Genomic DNA, 11,142 nt, shown 5'->3' with positions numbered 1-11,142 from the left:
ACTGATTTAACATAAATTTTAAATCTAAGTTAGCAGCAAAAGTAAAGAATATAACACAATTAGAAACATCTGCTTGGTTTGAAAGTGTTTTTTCTTTCATTAAACCCCATTGCTTCTCTGCATAATAAAACACTCAAAATATCTACTTTAGAGTAAAAAAAAAAAACTAAGCATGCAAACTTCAGGATAATAAACAATTTCTCATTAAAAATGCAAAGGCAAATGCTCTTCATATGCTAGTTTATTCATCTTATTATTCAGAGATAATTTCATGATGACAGTTGTCAATAACCGATTACAATACCAGGAAATTCATAGAACAAAATTTTGCGGAGATCTTGTTGTTTTGGCATTTAATTCTAAAAAGTATCCCATTTTCACATGTCAAGCTGAGAGGCCATACAGACTATTTCTAGGCTAATTTCTGCTTACTGTGGGAAGGAAGATGATTTCCAATAAACTTTAAATATCCAATTCATGTCCATCATTGTTGAAAAAGGGAAAGAAGATGAGAAGGACAGAAGAAGTAGCAGGACAGAGAAAATGCCACATGGACTCAAGAGTTAAGAGAACTGACAGTAAAAAATATGTTCTTTGGTTAGCAAAGCGAAAATGGGGACAGTATTGCATACATGATAGCTACACACTAGCATTCTAAAGCAGGAGACAAGAATGTCAGGAGTGTGTTCCCCCCACTGCCAGATGGAAGGGCTATTATTATAAATGAAAGGCAGCAGTCGTGGATGCCAGGCACTTTTGTTGTGTGCCAGATTCTGAAGTCCAGATGTAAGCAGGTTACCCCTGGGACAGGACGGGCTTCAGCTCCCGCAGCAGAACAGAGCCAATCACAGTTTTCTCGGTGTTTATGATAAGCTGTGCTGTAGAGCCTTCCTTGAGTTCCACTGTGACTAGCATCAATGACCCACTGTGCACAGTTTTAGCTGCAAACCTGTTAGAAAAAAAAGAGAGAGACCTTTTATCATGAGGGAAAAAAAGGAGACAGCAGAAATTCAAATAGGTTTAAAATGACTCTTTTTTTCCAATAATTTACTACATGTTCCCTACTGCCGAAAACCCAAAGCCAAGCATTCTTCTAAAAAAAAAAAAAAAATCAATAAATTGCCCAGCACCATGCTTACAACAAGCAGGTAATTTTAGTGCATCTTTAGAACAGAACAGGAAAAGGAAGTCTAGTTTACTTATTAGTTTAAACAGCAGATGCATGTGAATAATTCTCCATTCCTACAAATTGGGAATCATTCACTCATTTGATAATTTAACATTTCACCATGCATAGGGCCACTTAAAATAAACCTCTACATTTTTATTTTTAAAACATGTTAAGAAAAGGTACCTTTCTCAAAGAGCTTGAAATTTTAATTCCTCATATCTGAAAATGATTATGCAAAAAGTTAGATAATTTAATGTGCATTATAAAACTCTTAAGTTTCAATGAATTCACACATGTTGAAATATTCAAATTCAATCTCTAATGTTGATGATACCATGTAACAAAATCATGTGATAGCCAAGTGCAACATCACACTCTCTCCATCTTCTACATTTTTTAAACGTTCAGAACATTAAATCCTTCTTTTCGCTTTAGGATATAGGCAACTTGAGGTCTAAGGCTCCATTACTAAATTCCAAGACATGAAGAACCTACTAATTACATGGAATTAAAAGCAAAACTAGCCTTTTAAGCGCTGCAATTGACTGAAAAGCCGTTGGAGGCACAATGAACTTCTGTCAATCCTGCTAATTCATTCTGCGTGCACAGTGGAGCCCCAGAGACGTGGAGGAAAGATGGTACCCTCCTGGGCTTCCATTTTCCGCATGGAGCATGTTCCACACATTTTTTTGCGGGGGGAGGGGATTTGATTGCAGGGATGACTGGAGAAAAACAAAGTTGCTGCACATGAGCCTTTGAAAACACTAACAAGTGTAGAGCAGGTCTGTGACCTGCTGTGACCCCACTTTGCAGGGCCAATCCCCTTTCCCCTTTCTGTATGACACGTGTCTGAATCTGAGCCATCTGCCTCAATTTGCGCAACATCTTCAGCCACAATGGCACCCAGTTAGCCCTGACAACAGCTCACAATACATAAAAATAAAACTGCCGTGCTGACAGCACGCTGCGGACTATTCAAGAGCAAACCAACTGGTCAGTGTCTCATGTCTGACAATTAGCATGGGCCTCGCGCAGAGCCCACAGCGTCCTCAGGGATCTGTTTAATTACCATCAACATAAAAGAGGGAGTTTATCAGGAGACACTCAGAAAAACTTCACTCCCGACTTAATTAAAATATTAGCCACTTAAGCAGGAAGCAGATTCTCTTTAGATGAAAATTTCTTTTTTGAGGGTTTTTTTTGAAATGACATCAAGATCTCATAACACATTAGATTCTTTTTTTTGAAACCTAGCAAGCCATTTTTGACCTAAACAGAATCATGAAAATCAGTTTCCCAACAATCATTAGAATAATGCATGAAAAGCAAAATATGCTAATTCTACTAAATTGAAAATATTATCAACACTTTTAAGTTGAGTTTTAAAATGGTAGCTAGTGGGTTGCTGATAATGTTAGCAACTCTCCCAGTCATTTATTTGCGTACTCTCTCCAAACACACTGAGACGTGTAAGGAATCAGAGCGGTGTTTCTACTGAGGGAAGCAACTGTAAACAACCAGCTTAGGAACAAAAATCACACGGAGTTAAAAGAGGCTTTATAAAGCTCTTAACATACACCTCCATCTGCTCTTCAGTCATCCTCACAGTAGCTCAGGAACTGGGGACCCCAATTTCATCCTGGAGAGAACATGAATATCACCAGTCCCAGGATGACCTCTCTTTTCTATCACCCTTTCTTGCAGGTTTGTGCATGTCTTTTGTCCACATTTTTGAGGTTCTACGCTTTGGGAGAGTCCTGTTTTTGTACTTCTGTGAAACCACGACAGCAGTGACATGAGGTGGCCCTTTTGTCCCACTCACTTATGCAACTTTCCCCACAGATCTGGTCATCACCAAATACTTCAGTAGTGGCCCCTGTTTCTGATAGAGTTATAATTATGTAAACAATAGTCTTATTAGTCCCTTTATCTACTTAACACTCTGTGCCCTGGGACCCCGGAGGAGATTATGTCTGAATGGGAACACAAAAGCACTGTTGTTTGAATTTCAGGGTTACTGAGCCCTAAGGCACATTTTATCTTCTTTCTATTGGAAACTGAAAGTCATGTTAGAATAATACAAACTCAGGAGACATAAATGTCAATTCTGATACAAGTACGTTCACAAAGATTAAAATTAGTGTCTTGTACATGTTTCTGAAATCCTATTACCACAAAATCCTCAATACTGTAAAGAACAGGGGTAAGCAAAGAAGAGGCATTTGCTTGCACTGCAGTGGAAACATGCTAAGCGAATCATCCCAGCAATAAAACCTGTTAGCGGAGATAAAAGCGACTGCCTTGTAGCCAGTCTCTATGTTCTAGTGGCACAAAATGGTGGGAGCACTGCTTTGAAGCAGAAGACTACGTAGATGTCTGGACGCTCTTGTTTCATAGTTCAAATGGAGGTATTTAATTGGAACGCAGCATGATAACAACTGGTTTGTTTTGGCCCATGGAAAGCCAAAGCCACTCCCTAAAATTTATTCATCATTTAACTCCCAATTTAAAAGATAGTTATGGAAAGAATACTAATGAGTACATAGTAAACAGCTAGCTTATGGATGTAAGAAACATTGATTACAAGGACAGCTTGGGTCAAAAACTTACAGACATTTAATGGCTGACATTAGAACCTCTGTACTTGGCCTCAACTAAGATCACGTGGTGACAAAGTATTTTCAGAAGGCATGCGAAATTTTTGATCATCATAATGACAATAACAGGTGCCATTAATTAAGTGCTTTGTGCAGTGGGTACTACATACTTCATCACTTGTGCTATTTCATTTGATTCTATGAGGCAGATCACTTTAAAGTCGAGGGAACTGAGGCCCACAGAAGTTGAGAAACTTGCTCAGGAACACACAGTTCCTGAATGGTCGAGCAGGAATTTGAACCCATGGATCACACACATTCTCTTAATATTTGCAAAAATGCACTCAACATTTTAAAAATTAGTCAATAGATAGAATCTGCTTCCTTCTTATTTACCTAATATGCACATAATCTATTAATATTCCAAAAACTTTAGAAAGGAAGATTTTTTCCCCTTTAAAAACTGTGTACCTGACTTTGCAGTATTCTATAATTCAAAGCACCTTGCATGATGCTTTGTCATAACATAGTTTACATTTCTGCCTTTAAAGATTTAAAATATTTAAAACTTCTCCCACCACCCACTCCCTCAAAAGAGACACCAGCAATGAAAAATACAAAACATCTTGAATGGAGCTGCAACATAGGGAGGGACTACTGGGAGACCAACCAACCTCAAACACCAGTAATGCCACAAATGAGGACAAATAAGTGGATGGCAGTTAAAGATGCATTGCCTATGTAGGCCGGGCTCCGTGTTATTAAAAGGATACCACCTAGGTATTTTTCATAATTTATTTTCATCCTACCACCAAGCACTTGCTGTTTGTAATCACCGAGAAGGTAAAACTGTTTGGATATAGCTGTATTTCATCTTATTATGTATTTCATCTTATTAAATGTCTCTTTGTTTATTATCGCTAGCAATTGACATTTAATCTTTGAAGCTAAGAATTCTTAAGATTAAGAAAAAGACAAAATAAACTGGTTGCCAAACCTAAATGAAAGTATGAACCACTCTTCAAAAAAAGTTAATTTATTTTAACCTGACAGAATTATGAAAACAGGTCAAATAACAACAACAAATTTGGACAAATGTATTTATCTGTAAAACATGGGCTTGCTTCCTTTTTTTTTTTTTTAGATTTGTAAGCTATGGACCATCAATGCTGTTTGTCAAAAGGAAAAGAAATCCTACAAATTGTTTTAACTGAAACGTTAATAGGACAACATGAATTAAAAAATATCAGCGAGGCTGCATCGACCTCCAGGGTATTCACAAACATAAACTGTTTACGCAGTGTCATATTTGCTACACTTAATGCAACAGCTTTAAGACATGCTTTTTCTTCTCTTGGATAGACTTCCTGGTTTCTGATTTTTCTATTCTGAGTTCAATTTTCTCGCGCTTTCTGTTCTACTGGTTACCAGAAACTGTGACAATGGCCCACTCAGGCTAAAACTTTTTTTCTTACTCTGTACATGAAGCCTTCAATTACTGCCTGCTGAAGCAGACAGAATCCTATTAGTAAGAAAGACGATCACAAGATGCAGTGCCCTGCCCTAGCTGTATAAAAATAATTAGTCCAAAGTTGACAAATGTGTAATGAAGTCACACAATGATTATATGTAAGAAACACTAGTTTATAGCTTCCTAACATCAAATACTTAAGCTTGGTTATTTGGAGCACTATCTTCCAAAGGCTTTAAAATGATAAATCCTTATTACTCTGAGTTAATAGAACATTTTAAACAGGCAGAGTTTGTAAGTTGTAAAAAATTCCATTTTGTTGACTATAAAATTGTATTTTAAAGTTAAGCTCACTGCACTATTAAATTAACATTGAGAAAAATATTTAGATGTGATTCAAGCTTATAAAATTTATCCAAAGCAATATATTTTTCAAAAAAAATCAGCCAGCAATCTTGTAGTATTTTCCTTTAACATGCTGATGAGAAGAGTTAGAACAAAAACAAAAACAAAAAAAAAAAAGAAAAGAAAAAGAAAAAGAAAAAAGCTACCATCCTCATTTAGGATCCTCTATTTTCTATTCTAACTTTTAGAGATGGTATAAAAAAATTATTCCCCACATTATCTGGCCAGTGATGTTCCTCCTCTTTGTACCGGGGAGCTAAAATATCAGAGTGCACTTTCTCAGAGAAGACATGAAACATTCTAGCTATTCCAGAGCATTTTTCGCTTGTCTGGGGTGGGATGGGGCTTAACAATAAAAAATTAAACCGTAAAACAAATAAATTCTTACCCCATTGTCTTTGATTCCTTATAGAATTGTCAACCCAGAAGGAAAATCATCAAGAATACCTTTCTTCATTTTTACAAGAAATTAGTTATGTATTCCTATTAGTAAAACTGTTGCATTGTAGAATATTACCTCACAAATGGTGAAATTAAATAAAACTTAAATAAAGATTTTTTTAAAGCAAAAATCAGCCGTGCAGTTTGGTTATTTCTGAAATATCCAAATGTGCTTTCTGTGTGAAAATTAACTGAGGCCCACATTTGTTTTTCAATGACATGCTGCTCAGAGCTGCAGAGCCCAGGGCAGTCAGATGAAAAGCAGTGCTGTCCTCTAGTGGACAGCGCCAGCCTGCGAAGGAACTGGCTTCTAAAGAGGTTCCACAAATCTGTAGTCCTGTTTGAGATCCCAAATCTGTCATATTGTAGAAAAGACTGAAGCCTGTTACTTTTATATTAACAACTGTTTATACAAAATTCTGTTTTACAACAGATTATGTATGGTGACTATAGTATCAGAGCTTTTAAAATTAGGGCACCAAGACATCAAATATTACTGGTCCTTCAAAATTACCCAGGATTCAAACAGTCCATAGTTTCCAGGGAGAAAGAAATAAAACTAACAAAGACAGTAACACAAAGGTTGATCAACCTAAAAACAGAAGAAATGGAAATATCAAAGACCCCACCAAGAAGTGACTACTTCGTATTTGTAATCCTAGCACTAGCAAAATCTGTCACAAAGTTCTTCAAAAAATACTGAATGAGGGAGTTATACAATATAGCTATTTTAGGGTGGAAACAAGTATTCCCCTTTTTAGTAACCATTTAACATGTATATGATAACAGTGATTTACTAAATGAGTTTAAAGCCTGGAAATGAAACAAGTTGCTCTTTACATGTGCTTCAATTAAACAAAAAGATTTTTATTTTAAATCTGAAACAAATAAACTGTCTTTAAATGTGCTGATAAATTAAAAAGTTGACTGCCATGTTGCCATGGTTACACTGTTCTATTCATAGCACCAGACTTTCCTAATAGTTAAGGATGTCAGTAACAGTAGTAAAACATTTTTATTCTACGAAGACTGTAATTACTCACAAGTTGTACATGTTCAAAATCTGCAAATTAAAAAAGTGACGGGGTAGACAAAATCTAAACCAGAGCTTAAGATATACAGGGAGGAAAAGGGATATAAGTACTGAATACAAGTTAATGATGAAAGCTGTTGAAGTAAAATAGAGTCAACAGAGACAAGGCTTTCTGTTTTCACTCAAATATCACATTTTCCTCTTATAGGGTCAATTTGTTGTTCACAAAAGGGCCAAATGAGTAGGTGGCATGACAACCCTTTTAAATACTAGAGTATATGAACGTCACAATTCATGAAACTGGGTTAAAATGTAAAATAGTGGAGACTGCTGAAAGACAAACACTTACTTATGGTCTAAGACTGTTTTCATGGGTATTATGACCATAACAATATACTCTCTTGCTGGAGGACACTGGATAGATATAAGAAAAACCTAAATCAAACATCTTGCCTATTGGTACCCCATAATGACTAATCTGTAAAAAGTAAATACATAAACATAGGAAAAATATATCTTAAAATGTGTCATGTGGCTATCATTAACTCTTGATAACTCAGGGCAGCTTCACACTGTAGAGTTTGGAACACTTGCTGTATAACTTCTTGGAGTGATAGCTAAAATGCAGATTCTGGGGCCCTGAACCAGATGTATTAAATCTCAGTTTTTGGGTGTGGGTTTCAGGAATCTGAATTTTACATAAACTCCCAAATGATTTTTTTGGATCAAAAAACCTGAGAGCTATAGATTTTTAGCTTTCCACTTTTTGGTCACTGTGCTTTGGTACCTTTGTCAGAGGATAAGCAACAGAATAAAAGCAAATGCATCCTGGTTTCTACCTTGTTGAATACAAGCCTCCTTCGTCAACCCTCACTTGATTTCCTTCTCAGAGGAGCACAGAATTTTTCCCTGGCCCTGGATGAACCCAAGGTTCCCACTGCTAGTCTCTCTAATTATCTCTTCTAAAACACATTAAATCTTGTGTCCATTCATATACTAGTTTATCACTGCTCATTCTGCCTCTTGAATATGTTTTATTTACATAGGAGTTTATTAGTATTGTCTTAAGTTATACATCTTAAGAATTTTATAATGAAGAGTATCGCATATATTTTAACATGAATATCTAACACAAGACATTAAGACATTCAGCTGCCTATTAAATGCTTTTTGATGATTTCTAAATTCTAATTTCTGTATTACCCTTATCATGTGGTAACTGTAATTTGGAAAACAGCAAATTGGCATAAGGACCATAACTCTGTAGACCTCAATAAGATAATTTTGTTCTCAAAGAGCAGCTTTTTCAATCAGCAAGTCAGTACTACAGAAATGAAGACAAAGTTAAGCTTTTCAATGGTATACTGGTTAGCTTTGTTATATTATTAATAACTTAGAAAATGAAAACTAAATGTCATATAATCTAACAGCAGATATGCTTTTTCAATTCATCTTTAAAAGTGGTTAACTATATAATATAGGAAATGCTTCTGGTTTGGAAGTGAATTCCATAAAACTTGTGCTCCTTTAATTGACTTTTTAGAATGGAGACCATTAATGTTGATGTGTTAGTAGCCATTTTCTATTACGTATTCAATTCAAATTTCGGCTTTATACTATTACACACTCCTGTATATTAATGAAGATTCACTTTTTCTTAGCTAATTCTTGTATTATGTATTTTTAGTTGGTATTTAATGTAAAAATATTCCTATTTTGAAGAGTAGTATAAGAATAAATTACTCTCAAACTAGACAATGGGATCGTATTCATTGAATGGTCAAAAAGAATAATGTTTATTAAAAAGTTCTCTCAGAAATAAAAGATCCTGAAAAATCAGAACAAAGGCCAGTCAAAAATAATTTGTTGAACTAAAGTTTTAATATCTTAAACACTAATAGTCAAAATGCTTTTTATACTTGTTTTTAAAATGTTAAATGGATTACCATTAATAACTACGGGAATGGCTTTGGTCCTACTCTTCATACACGCAAAAAAACAACCATCACAGAAGTATTAAGGAGGCACTCAGAAATCTTATAGGGATTTAAATTTTATTATTAACAATTAAATAATATATAACTTATTTAGATATATAAACGCATTAATCTCACAAGGTAATAGAATACTGAACACTACTGTTAAAAACATTAATTCAATAAAGTGACAAAATGTAAATTTCTGTCATAATGTAAACAGTAACTTATTTCATTTTAAATGCAATTAAGAAAGACATTGGTACAGATTTTATTGACAATTTTTAATTATTACTGAGTATAAAAATAGAAAAATGTTAAATATGCAAGCTAATAATTTTTATCTATTTCTGTGTGAAAAATACAAATCAGTCTATATGTTTATTATCTGGAAACTTACTGAAATTTAGAATATTATGCTAACTATAGTTTAACTATAAAAGCATTTTCAATTAAGTCTGATGAGACTTGTGAGGCAAGTTACGACTGCACAGCCTATTCTTAATTAGATATATGCATTTTATTCACTTTTGACTCTGCAGTAACTTGAGCTCCTCCCCCAAGTTACAGAGCCAAACCCAGGCTGCTGATGATAGGGCTGGATTAGAAAAGGGTTGACACTGCGGATGTTTGCAAGGACCAAGAACATTGTTTGAGTGCAATCTCTGCATTCCAAAGCCAAATATAAATGGTTCCCTGTTATGTGCCTCTCCTGCATTAGTATGGATAATTGAGAATTGACTATAATTTAATGTTTTGAGCAGGCATTAAGTTCCAAACCACTAAGACAAGTCACAGGCAAACTATCCTTTAATAAGAATTATAGAAGTGTCTTTCTCAGTCCGTTTCTCAGTGTCTTTCTCAGTCCATTTCTCAACAAGAAGATGGCTTTCATATTAGTTGCCTTTGAGAAGGTAATGTGGCTATTTTCTTTTAAGAAACAGAAATCTGGAAAGCTGCCACTGCTTTCGGAAAACTTACAAACACACATACAAAACAAAACAAAAACTAAATTAGAGGTTCCAAAGTAAATAAGGGTTACCCTGTGTCTTTTCGTACATTACGATAGGACATATTAAAACAGGTCTGAAGTATTATGGGATACCAGATGTGTCAGGTAAAATTTGATACTGCATAAGCTAAAAATTACAGTTGATATGACATTTGATGTTTTAGTAATTTTAATAAGGATCCATAAATTAAACAGAACAACTTCTGCTAGAGAAAATCATCCAGGAGAGGAAGTATTTAAGGTGGAAAAGAATTAAAACAGGAAAATTCAGAACCAAAATATTTTCACTGAAAAGGCTTCTGTTCATGTTTCCCCTCTTGAACAACATTAACTGACAGATAAATTGTATCTGCTTGGTAGCACCAGTATGATTACCTTAGATCAGTTTTATTACTTTGTCCCAGCCCTGTGGGAAAGATAGGGCTTATCATAAATTAAGAAATGGAAGCATCAGATCTTTTGAGCAACTTAAGGACCCTCCTCTCAAAAAAAAAGAGAAAGGAAATTTAAAAAAACCACGAAAGTACAAAGTAAATTTGTTGGTTTTTTTTTGATTAGCACATGCAGTTTTCACTCTGTCATGATTAGTAGATGAAATTAGGTAACTCTGGATAATGGCAGATCAAGACTTGAACTCAGCTCTTGTCAAGTCTAGTGTTCCTCCACAGATACCATAGAATTTCATTCCAATCACGCTTCTTTTGCTTGCCACCATTTCCAAACAGATGAGGAGATTAAAGTCCACAAGGAGCAGTTATAACTTGCACAAGATTACCGAGCCCAATAATGGCAGAGCTCAGTCTAAAACCCGATCATCTGTAGTACTCTCTATATGGGACCTCTTTACCCCCATGTTAATTAAATTTTTTTAAGGTCAGAAGGCATTCCCTTTAATTTTAAATTTAATATACATAAATAAAATAGCATACGTATGACATTGCAGAGGAATGGCAGAGAAATTAAAGATGGTGTGCAATGAATTCCCGTAAGCTCACAGAGAACTAACTAACAAGGGGTTATCTTAACTTTCATTTCA

The 11,142-nt window shown here is 35.0% G+C and overlaps 1 protein-coding gene across 5 annotated transcripts in view; it reads right to left on the bottom strand.

Moving 5' to 3' along the window:
* Positions 1 to 223: 223 nt before the first annotated feature.
* The window catches only part of AP3B1 (adaptor related protein complex 3 beta 1 subunit), a 193,205-nt gene continuing 182,286 nt past the window's right edge, over positions 224 to 11,142 (bottom strand). For 3 of the 5 annotated variants that reach the window (XM_006081292.3, XM_023750477.1, XM_023750486.1), the window contains one exon: positions 224 to 949. In XM_006081292.3, coding sequence (XP_006081354.1) covers positions 796 to 949 — 154 coding nt within the window. In that variant the 3' untranslated portion in view covers positions 224 to 795. Of the gene's footprint in view, positions 950 to 1,344; positions 1,391 to 1,685; positions 1,894 to 11,142 lie in introns of those variants that run through there. The other 2 variants (XM_023750479.1, XM_023750474.1) reach the window with 2 other exon arrangements.

Source organism: Myotis lucifugus, unplaced genomic scaffold, assembly GCF_000147115.1.
Source record: "Myotis lucifugus unplaced genomic scaffold, Myoluc2.0 scaffold_0, whole genome shotgun sequence".
Lineage (NCBI taxonomy): Eukaryota > Metazoa > Chordata > Mammalia > Chiroptera > Vespertilionidae > Myotis > Myotis lucifugus.
This window is presented reverse-complemented; position numbering and strand designations above follow the sequence as displayed.